We start from the raw sequence: 20,437 nt of genomic DNA, 5'->3' as shown, positions 1-20,437 counted from the left end.
TATATATATACACAATTGTTCGTGATTCGTCGGAAATGGTCAAGGCCAAATGCATTTATGAAAAACAGTTCCAACATTTTGAGACTCGGTTTAATAGACTTTGCTTATCGTATCGAAATCATATAAAGATTAAGTTTAAATTTAGTCGGAAATTCCCGGGTCATCACAAAACACGACGAGATAATTACTAACAGTATAGAAAAGACACTAAAGCCAATAGCAAAAGTTAATTTTCACTCTATTTATTATTGCAAAACCATGTAACAACCAAACTAACCAACAATCATTCAATTACGTGAACAAGAAAACCAACATTTGAAAACCAAAGACAAAGATAGTACAACTAAAACTGATAATGTTAAAAAATGCACATTTGCTCTCCCAGTTGAAGTTATCCTGGATCAAATCGGCTCACAGGAAGCCTCTAAAACATCAGACTTTCTTCCAGCCCAGCAGAACATTGCAGCCCAATTTGTTTCCTGGACCTCTGCTTGTGAATCTGCCGCCATTGTTGATCCTTAATCGCAATAGGGCCTGCATCACAAAAGCTCTACACTCTGTTCATTTGTTCAATCCTTGGTGTTAAAAAAATTACTTACAACGACCAAATTCTAACTAACCATTCGTGAAGAACTGGCTTTTCAATGATTAGTTCTGCCGAAGGAGATGCACGTGGAAAACGATTCATATCTCTAAGAATCTTCAGTTCTTGGTAAATAGGAACCCTAGGGTTAAGCCAAATTCGTGCTTTCTTTAGTACATGTGACTTAGCCATGATGAGTTTCACAAATTCCATCCCATATACAATGTTTCTAAAATTTAGTACATCAAAATGCTGAAGATGATCTAAGGTCAAACTCGAATCGTTTTGGAGGTCATCAAACTTAATGGAACTTTCATGTGTCTGCAACTTTTCATCATCATCCATCTATATCACAAAAAAAATGGTTAAATGTCATTAAAACTGCAATCAAAGAACCATTATCGTAAGCAATATGACTATATATACCCGCAATTTAAGTGTCTTTAGATTTGGGGAGCTCATGATTATGCAAAGGACAGATGAAATGACATTATGCTCCTTTAGACACACATGCAACCGAACACATTTGAGGTGAACCAAAGTTGGAAGTTTATTTAGCATACGACCTACATGCAAGTCCTTAAAGAGGAAAAAAACAAAACAAAACAAACAAAACAAAAATTAGCAATCACAATAAACCTGCATTAATAAACATAAACATACATTTAAAACGTTATCTTCAATTGAAGAAGTTTCTTAAAAGGTTATATGAACGTTACCAATTCGATTGTCTCAAGTAGTGGGCAATTCGAGAGCAGATACTGAAGCACTTCATCAGTAACATTAATTAAGGACATTTTCTTCAACTTTCTAAACCCATTAAATGTCACTGGAGGTTGAAAATCACAATTTATTAGGGCTAAAGTTTCTAATCCGTGCAATGAAAAGAACGAAGTGGGTAGATTGTGGAAGATATCAGAAGCAGAAATGGACAAATCTTGCACATTAGTTCTTGAAAGATAAAGTAGGATCTGGCAAAGCTCAGTTTTCATGAATATGTCTACAGAAAGCTCGAACTCTAGTAACGGACCAATGTGCATTAACAAAACATGAAGGATTGCATTGACAACCTTATGTTTAACCAAACGTCCACGATAAGTAAACGCTTGAACCAGATTATAATCAAATACAAGTATGGGCATAGTCATCCAACAATGCCTCCATCTCTTTGACAAAATGCTCGTTCTCAATGCATCTCGGATTGGCATAAGAGTTAAGATGTATTCAATTATGTTTTGAGGAAGGGAGCTGATTATATCTGAACTTGGGGATTGAGTTTCCATCATACACACTCGACACGTCTTCTGTAAATATAATGTAAATCAACAAAACCAAAAGTAATAATAAGTGAATTTGGTTATAGAAAAGTGAACATGTTATCAAAAGTGAACATGTTATCAGAAGTGAATTTGGTTATTGAAAAGTGAACATTTTCACGGACCCAAAGAGGTCGGGTTAGGGTGGAGACCCAGTTTTTTGCCTAAATTTTCTTAAAATGAGATAAAAATCTTAAATGAAGTATAAATAAGGTGTATCAATAATATAATCAGATGTACAAAAGTTTCAAAACAGAGTAGCTCTTTCTGTTAATAAACATATACTAAACTATTAATATTTTTACATGAATACGAGTACTAAATTACGAGCACTGCATGTTTTTGCACGAGGACCACATGTCTTTACAAAAAGTGAGTTATGTTTTAAAAATATATACACATCATTCGTTTCTGATAAATGTGAAAGTGGTTTAGTCAGTAAAATGCAAGTCAATGTCAATATAGCAGAAACCGACCAACGTTGTAAAGGCCACCAAATTATAAAAACATCCAAGTTAATGCCAAATCCAGCCAAAAAATTACCTAATGACAAAGAGGCCCCAAAAATTCAACCTTGATGAACTAGCAGTCAATGTCAGTATAATTGTAAAAAAAAAAAATAGCAACATTATCAATAAATTAGCAGTCAATGTTTTTAAATTTAATAGCCAACATGAGTTTCAACATTATGCAACATTAACAAGAAACTAGCAGTCAATGTTAGTGTAATTGTAAAAAAAAAAAAAAGCATCGACAGATGATTAAAATCAAAAACCGCTCTCTGTACACACGCTCTTTTCTTTTTACAAATCGACAAATCTTCTATGGTATAGAACAAAGCCCTTATTTCAATCAACATATTTTGATTAAATTGAAAAAACAACAACTGATGATTTATAACCCTAATTTCAAAAACAATTGAGGCAAAACAAATTGGTGACAAAACCCTAAGTTAGTTTCAAATTAAGATCGCACCTGATGATAAAATTGGAAGAGTTGAGCTGAACTTGATGAAAGTTCCTTTGTTAAACACTTCAACTTTACTTGAAAATCAGATGAGCTTCAACTTTACTTTGTTAAACAAATGAGCTTTCAAATTTGAATTTATGAGAGTACCCTCGTGTGCATAAGATAATTATTAATTAGGTGAAGATGAGAGAAAATAATAAGTATTTTAGGAAATTGTGTAAAAATTAATGAATTTATGAAATGAAATATAAAATGTGAAAATATCATCTCAAAGTTATATGTCTATTTATTTAGTACTATTTAGTACGGAGTATTTACATAAGGCTCGTGCCAACATTATTTCCGACTAGCCGTCATATCAGCGTCACATTATCACTTACTTCTCATGTAAACTCAGGACTAACACTACTAAAATAACATACTTCATCATACGAATTGGAACACACTATATTATTTAATTAATTAAGTGTACAAGTATAAAAGCAAAAAATACCACACATTTTATCATATCCTTCGTCCACAAATATTTTACACACGGACTGAAAGAGAGACAAGATGAAGGGCGGACTCCTGAACGGACCCCTATGCAGTTTACTGCCATCAACTCTCTCCTAGGGGAAGGCTAGGCGAGTGTGGAGACGGTCTGTTGGGACGAGCCTAATAACTTCTTTAAATTTGATCAAGTTTACTTACTAAAAACAACTCTTCTAATATCATTTTTTTAATAATGAAAAATTAATAAAAATAATTTTATATTTTTTATATTTATATTTAAAATGATTACCAAATAAATTATTATCACTAATAGTCAACTTCATTTTTTATTGTAGTGGTCTGCCTCTCTTATTAAAAGGTAAGAATTTCAGTCTTGTGAGTTGCAGACACAAAGTTGCCTTTTTATCCTTGAATTCTATTTAATAGTATCTTCTGTACATCGCGTTGCGGGGTAGTGTGGAGAGGTTTTTACTGTCCATGCTTTCGAATTGAGGCGAGTTTACTCTTTGGCATCAATTGAAGGCGTGTTATACGTGTGATTCCGTGCTACTGTTTTAAAAAAAAAAAAAAAAAAAAAAAAAAAAAAAAAAAAACCAATCGAGTTTTATTTATCAAAATAAAGAAAAAAACCTTAAATAGAGCCGGAAACAAATAAGTCCGTAATACTCCACTTTTATCTGAATCTGAATACAATAAACGAACAAAAAATACAGTCAAATCATTCAAGGGTTCTACTAATTATGTGGAGAACAGCTATTATACGCGCTACCGGTGCTATTCGTTCGCCGACACGAACCATCATCAGTGCACCGTTCCGCCACTATTCGTCCGGCAGCAGCAACTCTTCACCTTCTACGGTGGTTAATTCAACGATCCTTCGTTCTCTTAAAGAACACTACACCGAAGTCTCCAAAATGGCCCCTCCCCCTGTACGTTACCCCATCTTTATCTCTAGGGTTTTCTAAGGTTTAATATCTACTGTTGGAACTAAATTACTCTTTACGGCATTACGTCGAACACCTTATAGGCACTATAGTCAGAAAAACCTTTTTAAACCTTGTTTGTAGGGTTTTAATAGGGTTTATGTATTGTATCTAATAATGATCCCTGATATGTTATTTTGTTCACAGAAAGTGAGCCCACCTGCAGAATTTACAGTGGTGAAAGGGGCACTTGAAAGCGGTGGACCGGTTTTGAAACGGGCATATGGAGACGAGGAGATTAGTATATCCGTAATGCGAATGGTTAATATTCTTCCAGGAGTTGATCCTGCTGAAATTGATGCTGATGATGAGATCAATCAGTTGTTTCTTCATGCTGATGTGTCGAAACCTGGCCAAGATTACGTGTTGCATTTTTTGTGTGGGCTGTATCCAGATGCTTTAGGAATTCATTCTGTTTCGTTAAGACATAAGCAAGAAACTTCAGGGCTTCTTGAAGCTCCATCTAAGTACAACGGTCCTAGTTTTGAGTAAGTCATTTCATACTGCAAGCAGCAAGTAGCACTAGTTACTAAACTACAATGACTGTAATCAGTAGTCAAATGATTAACTAATTGTTTTTTGTAATTAACTGCAGAGCCCTTGATGATAGAATGAGGGATGCGTTTCATGGTTACATTGAAGAGAGAGGTATAAACGATAGTCTATTTCCTTTCTTACAAGCATGGCTTTATGTTAAGGATCATCGTAGTCTTATGCACTGGTTCAAATCTGTCGGGACATGTGTTAAGATAAGCAAGTAAGCTTTAGTTTCGCTCCACTTAGTTTTCACCTAAATTGGAGACCTGGAACTCCTTTTCTCTTCATTTATTGATGTGTTAGCTTTCAGCAGAGTATTCTAATAATTATCAGTTTTCAGGATCATGGGTACTCTTTCATCAATCTATCTTCATAATATGTTTAGTACCGGATTTAATGATATATATTTTAGTTCTTTTTCTACATTATTATATGCATTTTGTGCTCATTTGTTCTTTGATGCTACTTGTGTTGGTTAGTCGAATTAATATTTTACTTCAAAAAGGAGAGTTCAAGATCTAAAGCAAATTTATTTGAGTTTTTGGAAATTAAAGATGGGCTAAGATTATGATATTGATGGGGGCAACAGATGGACGTGGATGTTATACTTTCTCTATGCTTTCAGTTAATGGATTTATTAAAGTTAAAAAGAAAGAATAATAATGTTACTGAAGAGAAAAGTAATTGAACTTTAGTCCTTGTAAGGGCAATTCTCCTTCAAGTGTTATAATCATGCTTGTTCAGAAAAAGATGGTTACCTTATTAAATATGACAATTGTGTGTTGTATGGGTCGAAAAGGGAAATAATAGTGTTCTGAAATATAACAATGATTTTGTATGAGATGTGTTGCTCATCTGACATGCTTGTTACTAAGTTCAGGAACATTGCAGGATAGTTCTTATCTTGTGAAAGTTAGGAAACTAGTGTATGATATATAATTTTCTGATTATAACAATTCAATCAAAACTTTGTTAATTGATGAAGGTATCAGTAGTGTTATTGTACATACAAAGTGTAACTAGGTTTACTAGTTGCCACAACATGTAGTTGTTCTATGATATCTCAAGTGTGTGAGTAATGACCATATCTACAAATATAACAGTCATGCGTGGTACAAGTACTCATGACTCACAGTTTTTAAGTAAATATGTAGGAAGTATATCATATGTTGCTACAAATAATAACAGTCTAAAAAAAAAAAAAAAAAAAAAAAAAAAAAAAAAAAAAAAAAAAAAAAAAAACTATCAATAAATATTTCATTTATAATAATTACTATTACTAATTCATCACCTATTCTTCTCTTTCGTTCGTCTTTCAACTGCAACAAACAGTACGTTGATAAACCCGCTTCACATACTCCACATCAGAAAACAACACTTCTACTTCCGCTGCATCCGAAAAAAAAATGGTGATCAGTAGTGCCTCATCCTTATCCCCTGGCCAGGTTTTTTATTTTTGATTCTCTCTTTTATCTTTACTCTTATTATTATTCAGTTAATCATCAGAAAACAACACTTCAGTAATCGGCAACAATGGAACTGTGTGAACTAACTCGCTCTGCAATTCGATTCTGATTTGATCCGAATCTGTTCACTCAGATCTGAAATTACATCGATCTAAGTTCGATGCTGAAATCCAGGTTATGAGCAAGCTTAATTGTTGAATTCTATTGATAATCAGTGTTTATAGTCTGTTGAATTGAACAGCCGCTGTTCTCGATCTAATTAGTTCATGGATCTGCAATTTCATTTTTATAATTTGTAGCTTAATTCTATTTAAAATACTCTTTTATCATGTCAAACATACCGACATCCCCTTTTACACCAAAAGCATCAAACAACCAATCCCAGTCGAAACAATCTTTCTTTGCTGAAAACAAGCATATCCGATATCAGCCTATCAATCAGGGTATTTGGGTTAAAATTGATCATAATAAGCAAAACTCACCTTCAAAAAACCCTAACCCTAATTACAATAACCAGCAGAATCCAACCCACCTTGTCCGATCCAAATCTGGTCTCAATCATCACTCGACAAGGTTAAACTCATCCTACAATCAATTATACAACAACTTCAAAATACGGGAATCAGCCACCAACCTTATCAATCGTTATGGCAAGCCTTTTCCAGATGCGAATAATTCTAAAACAAATCAATTGCCAAAACCGATCGACAAGTCTAGAATTACTTCATACCTCTTCCACAACTTTCCCGAACACTGGTGTTCAACGGACTTATGGGATGTTTTCAAAAAATATGGCAATATCCACGAGGTTTACATCCCCAGGAAGACCTTAAAAAACGGAAGGAAGTTTGGTTTTGTTAGATTCTTAGACGTTCCAGATTACCACAAAGATTCTCTTGCGAGGAGACTAAGTCTCATTGTTGCGGGTGACAATTTACTCAAAGTATACAAGGCCCGTGATCCCGAAGGAAAGAAACAAGCTCCACAGCCTAACAATGCAAAATCGGGTTCTAGGAACAATGTTAAGGTTGCATTTAACTCACCTGTAGACGAAAGGAATTTCAAAGAAGTGGTCCTAAACAAGCAGGCTACAAAATACGGCATCCCCTCGATTAAGGTAAATTCTAATGATGATCTTATCCAAATACTTGGTCAAGCGGTTATTGCCAAAGTTAAAGATCTTGAATTCCTTGAATATTTTAATGAAATATGTGAAAGTGAAAACCTTGGTGGGTTTACTATCAAATACCTGGGGGGGCATGATCTAATGCTTATATTTGAGGAACCCAACCCGGCCCTAGACTTGATTAACAATTCGGAACACCCATTATGGAAATGGCTTGAAGATATAAACCCATGGGATCCCGAAATTTACAAAACCTCTGGTAGACTTGTTTATGTTAACATATTCGGGGTACCTATTACTTGTTGGTTAGAATCCACATTCATTGACATAGCAAAAAATTGGGGCGAGGTAATTGAAACGTTTAATTGCTCTATAACCAATGAGAACAACCAAGATTTATCGCATGGCTCGGTAATTATCAAAACAAACAATTTCTCACCGATAAACGGCCAAGTTATTATCAACCCCGGTGACGTCAATCAATCTAAGGCTTACATCATTGAAGTTCAAAACTTTTCTATGTTTAACACTTATGGTGATATCGATAATTCGTCGAATTGGGATGATGAAATTCTTTCGGACGATCACATTTCTGACGAAGAGTCCCACTTGGATTGTGAAAATCGAGTTGAAGGAAACGCTGAAAAGACCACCCGTAACAACAACCACGATCCCACGCCTCCTCACCAAACCTCCTCTAATTCCTCTAAACGAATGGATACTCGTCCCTTTAATAATAATGCCGATAACCAATCTCTCCAATCTCCTAGCATATCGAAACCCATCAACCACTTTGACACCATAAACCCTCACACCCATAATCCTTCCAACCCCGAAACTGTTTTAAATGATACTAGCTCTACAAAAGAAACTAGCTCATCGAATGAAACTGATCCAATTGAACCACCTCCTATTCCTGATTTTAATACAGCAAGGCCATATAATACCACCTCATATCAACCAAAACCAAAAACCATCCCTTTGGAGTCCACTGTAATCACGCAGCCCATTACCACCAATACCCCCCCAAGCCCACCAAGAGAGGATACCCTTGCAATCCCGCAGCCCAACACTGTTATTAACGGCCCATCGAATCATGTAAATGATACCCCTGTTACACCTAGCCACATCTCGGGTAAATCTAATATGGACAGCTCACCTCAACACATTCTAACAAATGATTTATGCTCACCAATAGTGACACAAGAACATGCAGATTCTGTTCCCGAAACCCTCCCTCACCATACCACAAACGACACCCCCTGTACTACCCCTTTAAACCCTCAATCCAACTCTCCATTAAATTTTATGCCTGCCCCTAACGCTACACAACAAACAAATTCCGATCCTTTCAACCTCGAACCTTTACTTTATACGGGTAAAGAAATTTCTAAAAAGAGAAAAATTTCTAGCACCATCGCCAAACCTATCATTAAGTCAAAAAACACCTCTCAAAACCCAGATTTTAAAAGACCTAGATCCAATATGCTTTACATCAAACATCTAGCTAGAAGTGGCCAAAAGCTTAGAATCTCTCAACTGGCTAAACGTTGTAAGTCCTCGTCTAACGGTGGTGGTAGCACATCCTACTTCTCGAAGGGATCTCATATGGACATGGTACATAACAAAAAGACTAAAAAGACAGGTTCTACCTCTAGCAAAAGCTTGGATACGTTCGAATTCGGGAAAAGCATCGGGATTCGTCGCAACAACCCATGAATCCACCTCCGTCACATCGATTCTGTAAGTTTTTTCTCATGTGTACGATTTCTCTTAATATTCGGGGTATTGGACAAACGGGTAAAATAAGCTGGCTTAAACGTATTTGCTATAAAGAAAAACCATCAATTCTAGGCCTCCAGGAAACCAAATGCGGCCAAACACGTGACAACACCATTGAATCTTTCTGGGGTAATTCTGATTTTAAATTCGTCCAAAAGGATTCGGATGGTGCTTCCGGAGGTATCCTAACTATTTGGGATACTAATATCTTTTCGTTCAACTATGCTATTGAGGGTGAATTCTTTCTTGCAATTTGTGGCACGTGGGCGGGTCATGACTCTGAAATTGCCTTCATTAATGTTTATGGCCCCCATTCCCATTCAAAAAAACTTTGACTTTGGAGCGAACTCTCATCCCTTACTAACTCCCTTAATATCCCACACATTGTTTTTGGTGACTTCAACGAAGTAAGAAACAAAACAGAACGCATGAACACAGAGTATAATCAAAATTGGGCAGATAATTTTAATAACTTTATAAATAACTCTGGATTAATTGATCTTCCTTTAGGCGGTAAAAGGTTCACAAGGATTTGTGAAAAATCAATGAAGTTTAGTAAACTTGACCGATTCCTCATTTCCGATGGCATCTTCACTATCTGGCCCAACACATCCTCCAAAACTCTTGATCGGGACCTTTCTGACCACTGTCCCATTATCCTAAGAAATAACCTCCTCGATTCTGGCCCTAAGCCAATACGTGTCTTTGACACATGGCTAGATTTAAAAGATGCCGACACCATCATAGAAAAGGCTTGGTTGATCCCAATTAGTGGGAATAGGCCTGACTGCATTTTCCGTAACAAACTAAAAAACGTTAAATTAGAACTTAAAAAACATAGTAATCAACTTGATAACTTAGACTCCCAAATACGTGATCATCTTACTGAATGTAATAATTGGGAACAAACCGCCGAAACTAGACCTTTATCCGAAACTGAAAAACAAAAATGGATCGATGAAAAAATGCATCACATCGTCAAAGAAAAAAAGAAAACAAACATGCTTAAACAAAAATCTAGAATCAAATGGGCGCTTGAGGGTGATGAAAATTCGAAATACTTTCATAACTATATCAAAAGAAGAACAAGTAAAAACAACATCCACGGGCTTTCAATTAATGGTACATGGACTGAAGATCCTAATCTAATAAAACAAGAAGCATATTCCTATTTTAACAACATCTTCCGATCCAAACACTTACGTGACGAATGCCCTTTCGATCATGTTTCACATCTTGAATACATTTCTTCCTTGGACAATCAACTCCTAGAAGCTAAATTTAACGAAAAAGAAATATGGGAAGCCATATGTAATTGCGATAGCTCTAAAGCTCCTGGGCCGGACGGTTTCAACATGAGATTCTTTAAAAAACATTGGGAACTGATTAAAACCGACCTCATTAAATCTCTAGATTGGTTCTGGGAAAACTCAGAAATCTCCAAAGGATGTAATGCATCTTTCTTCACATTAGTCCCGAAAAAACCCAACCCAATCGGATTAAATGAATATCGCCCAATCTGTCTAATAGGTAGCTACTATAAAATTCTCACCAAAATACTCTCCAATCGCCTTGCCATGGTCATCCATAAAATCATTGGTAGTGAACAAACAGCTTTCCTCAAAGGTCGAAATATCCTAGATAGTGTCCTAATTGCAAACGAAATAATTGATGAATTAAAACGTAAAAAACAAAAAGGTTTAATCTTTAAAGTTGACTTCGAAAAGGCATTTGACTGCATTGAGTGGGACTTTCTATTTAAAACCATGCACTTCATGGGTTTTGGTCCAAAATGGATTGGTTTCATTCGGGCATGCCTTTGGTCATCATCTATTTCTGTACTAATCAATGGCTCTCCCACCAAAGAATTTTCCCCTGAAAGGGGAATTCGACAAGGTGACCCCATTTCGCCATTCCTGTTCATCATTGTTGCTGAAGGTCTTAACATACTTGTCAAAAGAGCATTAGCCAATGGTCATTTGCAAGGATTAAAGATCGGACATGACAATCTCAATATTACACACCTCCAATATGCTGATGATACAATCTTCTTCGGCGAATGGAATAAAAGAAACGCCAAATATATCTCCAAACTACTAAAATGTTTTGAAAATATTTCAGGCCTCAAAGTTAACTTCCGTAAAAGCAAACTTCACGGTATAGGTACATCTACGACCGAAACCGAACAAATGGCTTGCTACATGAACTGCTCTGCGGGTCATACCCCGTTCTCCTATCTTGGACTTCCTATTGGTGTACCCACATCTCACGCCTCCTCGTGGCAGCCGATCGTTGAGAAATTCGACAAAAGGCTTTCAGATTGGGCTGCTAAATCTATTTCTTTCGGAGGTCGACTTACGACCATCAAATCAATTCTTAGTAGTATCCCATTATACTACTTCTCCTTATTTCATGCACCATCCGCTATCCTTAAGGTACTTGAATCTAAAAGACGGAAATTCTTCTGGGGAGGATCTTCAAACGATAATAAAATTAATTGGATCAAATGGGACCAAATAATTTTGCCATACGATTGTGGGGGTTTAAACGTGGGGTCCCTCTTTGCTAAAAACATATCATTACTTTGTAAATGGTGGTGGCGTTTTAAAAACGAAGATAATGCATTATGGGTAAAAATAATCAAAAGCATTTATGGGCCGGGGGGAGGGTTGGATACTAACTTTATATGCAGGAACATTTCAGGTCGCACCATTTGGAAAGAGATTATTAAAGCTGGAAAAGTTGCTGACAATATAGGCACAACCTTCACATCCTCGATTTCAAAGCGCATAGGAAATGGCACATCAATAAGCTTCTGGCATGATATATGGATCGGATCTGAGTGCTTAAAAGATACATTTCATAGACTATTCATGTTGGAATCCCGCAAAGAAGCAACTGTTGCTGATAGAATAATGAACGTTAACTCTACCTCGATCGGTAATTGGGATTGGTCCCGCCCTCCTAGTGGTCGTGCAAAGGATTATCTCACGGAGCTCAACAACCTAATAACATCAGTTATTATTTCAGATCGCCCCGACTCATGGAAATGTTCCCTTGACACATCCGGCATCTACACTTCAGCAGCACTGTCAAATCTGATCAATAAGCTTAAATACGGCACAAACTCTAGAAACCTTTCACTACCTCAAAACAAATTCGTTCCACAAAAGATATTCATTTTCTCATGGAGGGCCGTTCAACAAAAAATCCCGGTTAGAAGCGAACTCGATAAAAAAGGAATTGACCTTCACACCATCTTATGTCCCTTATGTGAGCACCAAATTGAAACCATTGATCACGCGTTGTTAAATTGTCAAAAAGTATCTTCAATATGGATACAATTTCTCGATTGGTGGAATCAAAACAACATAAGTATCTCTAACATCAATGATGCCATCATCTCGGATCAAGGCATATCACATAATTCCATTGGTTCTTCAATATGGCAAGCTGCTAAATGGATTGCGTGCTACATTATTTGGAAACATAGGAACTTAAAGATTTTTTCCGGAAAAATATGGAACCCCGCTGTGATAATCTCCGAGATCCAATCTCAAAGCTTTAGCTGGATCTCAAATCGTTCACGGAAGAAAACACCTATCGATTGGCATCAATGGCTACTCAACCCGTCATTTTACGTGTCACCTCCTTCAAACCGCATAGGCGTCGGTTAACATAACTTAATTCAAATCGGGATGGTTTCGCTATTCTATATAGCCTATGTGGGTTAGATTAAATGGGTTGGTTGTGTGTCAACTTTGTAGTCGCTTGATCGGCACGGTTGTCCCCTCCTTCCCCGCTTGTTGTTCTTTTACGCAAGTTCGTCCCTCGTAGTGTTATCTAGTCTACGTCTCCCCCGATCATAAGTTCAGATAATTATTCCATATTTTCTCAGCTGATCCGTTTCGTTTATAGCATTGTATAAAAGCATATAGGGACTTGTATTGTAATATTCCATATAATAATAATAATATTTTTGCTTTTCAAAAAAAAAAAAAAAATAATAACAGTCTAAGAGGTGAACTTCCACTGCATCATATATGAACCTTGGTACTTTATTGACTCATTTGTTCATGTCTAATGCTTTGTTACTTGTACTAGTTTAATTGGATTCTTTTGTGGTTCATGTTATAGAAGTCAGCTTAAATTTATTGACTTAGACTAGATTAAAGATAAGAAATAGTGGGGGAACAGTGGGCCATTCATGGTCCCTGCATTGTGCATCTTCAGAAAGAAAAGGTTGTTTTGCTGTTATTTACCATCAATTAAAATTATTTAAAGAATGGGCCAATAGCCTAGTGGTGAATGACTCACTCTCCCTTAGGGGAGGTGAGGGTTCGATTCCCACTAGGTAAGGATTTTCCAAATAATTGGATCAAAAACCATTCTTACCGGGCCCAAATGATCCCTTGATCCCACGCATGCGAAGATTGAAACAATGACAATGCAGGTTCGTTTATCGGGCCTGGCATGCTGTGGGGAAATGAGTGATGGTGTTTTGCCAGGCTCCAGTGGGCTACCGGGTACTGCTGGATGGGTTGACAAAGTCAACACAGGGCTAACATGTCCCTGCCGATATACATATTTTTGAAACAAATTAAAATTATTTAAAAGTGTGGTGGGCAATGGACTACTGGGTAGGATCAATTGTGTCAAGTTGTCAACTCATTCACATGATGTGGGCTTTAAATTAGATGAGATACAGGAACCCTTTTATTGATGTCCTTTTGGTAGGGGTCACTAAGCTAAATTCATCATTCGTAACATCACATGATTAGTCATTGTGCACATGATAACAACAAATGTATGGTAGTTAATCTAACCATTGAAATTTAGGTGCTTTAAAGTATTTGCCCAAAATCTAGGCCATAAGAATTAAAGAAATAATTGTGTGATATGAGCCACAGAGGTAAGGAAAAAGGCACTGGAAATGTGATACACGAGGCAATGTGTGTTGCCCATATGCCTTACTTTATCACGTTATAGTTTTGATGGTTCTTGAATCCAATGTGGGTCCCAACTTTGTGTTGACTTGATAGGCAAAGTTTACCAAGTAACATCAATCAATCTTGTGTAGATTTGGAAACAAGGCCCAAGGTCTTGTGAGAACTTCATTATCAACCCTTAGCAAGCTTATTTTGAAATTTTGTTCACCAAATTTAAAAAAAAAAAAATTATTTGAATCATGAGAAGCTTATTTAGGCCAACTAAATTTTTATTTGAAGTTTAATAATTCTAATTTATTCTGCATGAGTAATGATAAAGGTGAGTCGCATAGTCTATTGCCCTAGGGCATTGCTTAGCAAAAGTTATCATGATGACCTAACTTAATTAGATATGCTTAAATTTCAAGAAATCATGGGTTTGTATACGAAAGCTAAGCCACCAAACACCATGTTTAACGTATATTATGGTTTTGATTATTGTTAATTAGGTGATTGCATCTTTAGTTTCCGTTTTTAAGTTTTTTATTTGATGAAACGTAATGAATTATGATTATCTAATAAGATTTAAATCAGGTGATTTGGTCAATTGGCTATTCGAGATTATTACGTAACATGACAATTTGTATACAAAAAGACCATGTGCAAATGTGCAACCGTTAAAAATCAACGTAGCAATTCTTTTAGAAAATATATATAAATAAAGGTGGGACTTGCTATAATAATACATGAGGTATTAGGTTATTTAATATTCATTTCCATACATTTAAGCTATACTTAATAAATGTTACAACTTCAAGAAATTTACTTTTCCTAAAAGTCATACTTGTATTAAACTATCAGTCATAGAATGATAAATGTTTTACATTCTGAAACCTAAAAGAGGTTTAACCTTTTACGGAGTATTAAAAAGAGAAAACTTTATGAAACAAGTAATTATTTTATTGCCTTTCAAAACTAATGTAATTATTTAATTTTGTTTCTACATAATATTAATTTTGTGTGATTAAAATAGCTAACTGTTACAGTAATTAGAAGGGTAAGAAGGGATGGTACATTAAACAAAGTGATTGTTAATGTGTATTTAAAATTCATGGTTTTTATTCATTATAGAGCGAATATATGTGATTTGCTTCTAGGAACGTTATGTTTAGAGGGAATAAGTAGATAAACAATACCGAATGTAAAGAGACCCGTTCATCAACCATCAGAAAAAGAAACCATACTTATATACTAAGATAAAGATCTTGCTTCAAGGAACGTTATATTTATGAAACACCGGTTTATAGTACTACATGAATGAATAAAAGATACTCGTAACAAGAAGAAAAATATGATCGTTAGATTAAGTTTCTTCATAACATGTCTTCTGCTTGTGATGAGATGACGGCTACACCATCAATGAACGAGTCGTACTATCCAATCCAAATTGCAAAAAAAATATAAAATTAATGAGAACATCGTTCATCCTCAAGACAATCCTAAGCATAATTCATGCGGGCCACTAACAATTGATGCAAGGATTAGAAATTGACATAAACCACCAACTTTAGCTCTCACTTAGATCGACTACACTTGATTGAGAAAATACATTAAACGCTTAATAACTTAAAATATGAATTAATCAATTGTTTATTTTAATTATGATTTACTAACGGATTTTGGCCTGACGATATTGAGGAGTTTCTCTGACGACCTTGAGATCATGTGTTCAAGTCCAGGTGGTGAACATGAACATTATTTATGTAAAATTCGGATTGAGTGTGTGAATTTTGCCTTTAAATAAATTATGATTTGAATGATAATAATTTTTTGATAACCATTACCGCTCAAAATTATGAATATTGTAATCGTATCAACTTTTTACATAAATAATAAATTTATACAGTTGTTTAATAAGTTTAATCTAAAAGAAAAGTATAGTGAATGATTTAGAGGGTATTTTCACTCTAAATGTTAAAAAATATATTTTTTTCAATTAAAGTATAATACAATGTTATTTAATTTTAGTCAAAAGAAATTTGTAGCATAGCAAAAACAAATACTCCGTAATAAGTACGCCGTATAACATGTCACCTGATTAAGCATTGCATTTAAACATTCTAATAAATAATATAATATTAATATTAATATTAATATTTTTTTAAAGTCAACTCACACAAACTTAAATAGTTAAGTATGACATATGCTTATGAATTATGAATGTATCTATCATGTATTGTGTTATAAAATAATATAAATACATAAATTGTCTAATTGTCTATTAATTTATACTTTATGAAATGATTTTTGCTTGATCAGAAGGTATAAAAAACATGCTAAACGATGATCTTACTTTGTTTGAGAACTAAAATGAATATTGGCTTTAACGTCAAAATTACAACACAACAGGTACAACAAAATTACCAATTATTCCCGATGGTCATTAACGTAGAGGTATCAAATGTCCTACAATCGGTTTTGTGATAAAGGGTGGTCCGGTGGAAGAAGAGATTGTTGATCGCCAAGGTGTTGAGAATCCGATCGGGGATTCTAATGCTTTGATTTTTTTCATCACATTTTAACATCTTCAAAGATGGTTTGGATGACTCAAGAAATGATTTACACTCGGTGGTCACTCCAAAGGTTGATTCGGCTACTGTTTTGGTTCCGAACGAAATGAGTCCGGGTATTAAATTTGACTCTTTGGTTAATGATGAATTCAATATCGATATTCCAGTTAGCTCGGTTACGGTAGCCTTCTCCTCACATTTGGGATCTTTCGGCAACAAAGGAGGATGTGGTGAATTCAATCGTCAGTTTTCTAGACAATGAGGGGATGCCAAAGAAGATGGCGTATTCTGTTAGGAAACCGATTGTCGAATACTAATGTTGTGGGACGAGGATGAAGCTATCGAGAAGGACAAGAATGTCACATTCTTTGATGAATTGGCGAAGTGAGGTTTGATCCCTCCCGATTTGGGAACATTAATAAGTGGTGTTTCGGCTAATTTTCTGTCGTACTCCCTTCTTTCTCGGTCGGGAAAGGATTTAAATTTTATGACAGTCGATGGTAAGGTTGTTAATTGGTCAACAAATTTCAGAAGGGTAAAACGGTTATCGGTTAATTTGCCCACTTGATCATGAGGTTTTTGTTTGTTTTCTTTTTCCGTCTTTTGGGTTGTTAGCTTGTGATATGGTCATTTAGGTGTTCGTTTGGCTTTGTTTTGTATATGGTGATTTCAGGGTCAGTTTTTTTTGCCCGGTTAAGTAAGACTCGGTTATAATTAGCTTTAGCTCGATGTTCCCCTTTAATAGAGTTTATTTGCTGGTCCCAAGCTTTTCTTTTTTGATTGTAATATTGTTTGTCCTTTTCATTATTAGATGAAAAGACTTTGTTATATAGTTTGCGTTATTTTTATTAAATAAAAGGTATAGTTATAAGTCAAATATTTAAATACAATCCAATGATATTAATGCGAAATAATGTAATCAGAACAAACATTTTGACAATGTATATAGAATATAATTGACCAATTATAGTGAAATGTTCTTAGGTGTCGTGCTCCTATAGGTTCTTACATCTAATTAAATATATTGAAATTAGACAAACATAGGTAAACTGCCTTTAGGTTGTGCTTTGCTTGCCATTGTTTTGTATAATTTGTAGGTTGTGGGTTCTTGTTTCTTTCGTTCTGTTTAAGCTCGAATGCTTCAATATTACGTTTTTATTGGAGTTTTATCTTTTTAATGAAATTTCCCGATTGTTTAATGTTATTAGTTTTTCGTAGTAAAAAAGGTAGATTACCTTTAGGAGTTTTAAATAAGTTGAGCTTTTCCATTTATATTTGTTATTTTAATCATGTATAGATAATAATAATAATAACAATAATAATAATAATAATAATAATAATAATAATAATAATAATAATAATAATAGTAATAGTAATAATATAATAATAGTAATAATAATAGTAATAATAGTAATAATAATAGTAATAATAATAGTAATAATAGTAATAATAATAATAGTAATAATAATAATAATAATAATAATAATAATAATAATAATAATAATAATAATAATAATAATAATAATAATAATAATAATAATAGTAATAGTAATAATAATAATAATAATAATAATAATAACAATAATAATAACAATAATAATAATAATAATAATAATAATTGCAATAATGTTATGTTATATATGATATAATGAATGAATTATGAATAATGATATGATATATGATTACAAAATAATAATAACTATTACGAAGTTGTTATAATATTAGGCTTTAATGGATAGTCAATTTTGTACAAATCATAGTCAATATTGGATACCTCTTGTATAGTATTTTTTTGTACTATAAATACCCATGTATGCAAGCTAAAAAACTTGCACCCTCCATTATACTTACAAGAATCATTTATCTCATTTCTCTCATTAGTATTCTACTCCTTCATTACTAGAATTTTGTAGTAAGTTTAGGCTACCAATGTTGTTATAAACAACTAAATTACAACACGTTATCAGCACGAAGTGCTCCGTATAATCAAGGTTTATCTAAGCAAGCACAAGTCACTAATCAAGGTAAGAAATTCTTTAATGATATCTTCTATTATTTATTAGTAAGGTAAATATTATTATCATCATAAGTAAAATTATATTTCTGTAATCTAACTTTTATTAACTTTACTAACATTTATATTTATATTATTTAAGTTATATATGGTCAGTTATACCGCCTGAATTATATTTATATAATCTAACTTTTATTAACTTCACTAACATTTATATTTATGTTATTTAAGTTATATATGGTCGGTTATAACGCCTGAATTATATTTATGTAATCTAACTTTTATTAACTTCACTAACATTTATATTTATGTTATTTAAGTTAAATATGGTCGGTTATACCGCCTGAATTATATTTCTGTAATCTAACTCTTATTAACTTCACTAACATTTATATTTATGTTATCTAACATTTATGATTATTTATGCAATTAAGCATTATTTATTTCATGCATACTAATGTTTATTCTTAAAATTTATTATTTATGCATAATATGTTTATTCTCTTAATCTTCGTATTTATACTAAACGTATTTGTACTAAATGTATTTATAGTAATCGTATTTGTACTAATAAAATTCTTTTATTAAAATCATTATTAATACAACGAGTACATAACAGTCGTTAACGTCAACTAACGACGTTACAACAGTCATATATACATAACGGTTGTTAACGTCAACTGACGACGTTACAACGACTATATTTTTCAAATATAAAATAAACATATCCGTTTTCACATTTTCACAAATCAATCTTCATTTTCTCATATTACCACTCTTAAAAAGTTTTTTTGTAAAGATGATTCACACAAGGATGATTTTTCCTATTGTATTGTTCATACTAACTATCATCATTGTTGCTAATATACCACCGGGTGAACCTATATTCTATCCTGCTCTTATGGTTTTATCATTTGTAATCATGCCATTATTCTGTTGTTTGCTACTTATGAATTTAAAATGATTCTAATTTCATTTTATTATTTGTCTATGAATAGAAGTTGATTATGATTATGATTTATGTTGTTCATCTTTTTAATAATAGAAAATGTCGAATTTAAAAAAGCTTAAATTTGCTCCTTTAGAATCAAGTGGGAACAACTACTTAACATGAGTTATGAATGTAGAAAAACATCTCGAATCAATCGGTATTTTAGAAACCCTGAATGAAAATAACAATGTTCATTTTATGTAAAAGAGGTGAGTTTGTAAGAAGCATATTGCGCAGAATTTTCTATTTAACTTTCAATTTCAACGCCTCACTTAATATCAATGAGTAGTACTACTTGAAGTTGATTTGTTTGTAAAAGCTTTTAGTAATGATTTCTACTAGATTAAAACATATTTTGTAGAATAACAACTTCTTATAGACATTTCCCAAATAAAGTATTAAACTAATTAAAGCACAAGCTCCCAGTACTAACTTTAATCAATCCACGTACGATTATTTTATATATAAAATATAAACGAGTAATCAACAATTACAAGCTAGCTAGCTACTTGTATATTTTAGAAAATTATTATAATCAAACCAAACTTCTTAATCATACATATATGATTAAAGATTCAAGTGTATTGTGGAAAAAGCTCAAAGATAGATATGATATTAATTATTCAGAAATAATCGTGATCTATGAACAAATAAAATTGAAGATGTTAGTAGACGCG

At 33.7% G+C, this 20,437-nt stretch overlaps 2 protein-coding genes across 3 annotated transcripts; one reads left to right on the top strand and one right to left on the bottom strand.

Annotated features, from left to right (window-relative positions):
- Window positions 1-240: 240 nt before the first annotated feature.
- Window positions 241-2,987, bottom strand: LOC139896005 (F-box/FBD/LRR-repeat protein At1g13570-like). Of its 2 annotated transcripts, XM_071878577.1 has the most exons (5): window positions 2,875-2,987; window positions 1,303-1,887; window positions 1,010-1,162; window positions 621-928; window positions 241-534 (listed from the first exon to the last, which is right to left on the bottom strand). In XM_071878577.1, the coding sequence occupies exons 2-5, from the start codon at window positions 1,867-1,869 to the stop codon at window positions 519-521; spliced, it is 1,044 nt and encodes a 347-aa protein (XP_071734678.1). In that variant the 5' UTR covers window positions 1,870-1,887; window positions 2,875-2,987; the 3' UTR covers window positions 241-518. The 2 variants fall into 2 exon arrangements, with proteins under 2 accessions (XP_071734678.1, XP_071734680.1); XM_071878579.1 differs by lacking the exon at window positions 2,875-2,987 and having other exon boundaries at window positions 1,303-2,376.
- Window positions 2,988-4,046: 1,059 nt separating this feature from the next.
- LOC139896004 (mitochondrial acidic protein mam33-like) lies at window positions 4,047-5,297 on the top strand. Its single transcript, XM_071878576.1, has 3 exons — window positions 4,047-4,292; window positions 4,494-4,834; window positions 4,942-5,297. The coding sequence occupies exons 1-3, from the start codon at window positions 4,104-4,106 to the stop codon at window positions 5,105-5,107; spliced, it is 696 nt and encodes a 231-aa protein (XP_071734677.1). The 5' UTR covers window positions 4,047-4,103; the 3' UTR covers window positions 5,108-5,297.
- Window positions 5,298-20,437: the final 15,140 nt, after the last annotated feature.

This window comes from Rutidosis leptorrhynchoides, chromosome 3 (genome assembly GCF_046630445.1).
Source record: "Rutidosis leptorrhynchoides isolate AG116_Rl617_1_P2 chromosome 3, CSIRO_AGI_Rlap_v1, whole genome shotgun sequence".
NCBI classification, from domain to species: Eukaryota; Viridiplantae; Streptophyta; class Magnoliopsida; order Asterales; family Asteraceae; genus Rutidosis; species Rutidosis leptorrhynchoides.
The sequence above is the reverse complement of the archived record's forward strand: the minus strand, read 5'-3'. Positions and strand labels throughout refer to the sequence as shown.

Bases quoted from the DNA above. Each gene is read 5' to 3' on its own strand.
- LOC139896005 (XM_071878577.1), bottom strand. From the start codon at position 1,869: ATGATGGAAACTCAATCCCCAAGTTCAGATATAATCAGCTCCCTTCCT. The intron at 1,163-1,302 runs GTAACGTTCATA...TTCCTCTTTAAG, and splicing joins TACTTGAGACAATCGAATTG to GACTTGCATGTAGGTCGTAT. The intron at 929-1,009 runs GTATATATAGTC...TTTGTGATATAG, and splicing joins TAAAGACACTTAAATTGCGG to ATGGATGATGATGAAAAGTT.
- LOC139896004 (XM_071878576.1), top strand. From the start codon at position 4,104: ATGTGGAGAACAGCTATTATACGCGCTACCGGTGCTATTCGTTCGCCG. The intron at 4,293-4,493 runs GTACGTTACCCC...TTTTGTTCACAG, and splicing joins CCAAAATGGCCCCTCCCCCT to AAAGTGAGCCCACCTGCAGA. The intron at 4,835-4,941 runs GTAAGTCATTTC...AATTAACTGCAG, and splicing joins TACAACGGTCCTAGTTTTGA to AGCCCTTGATGATAGAATGA.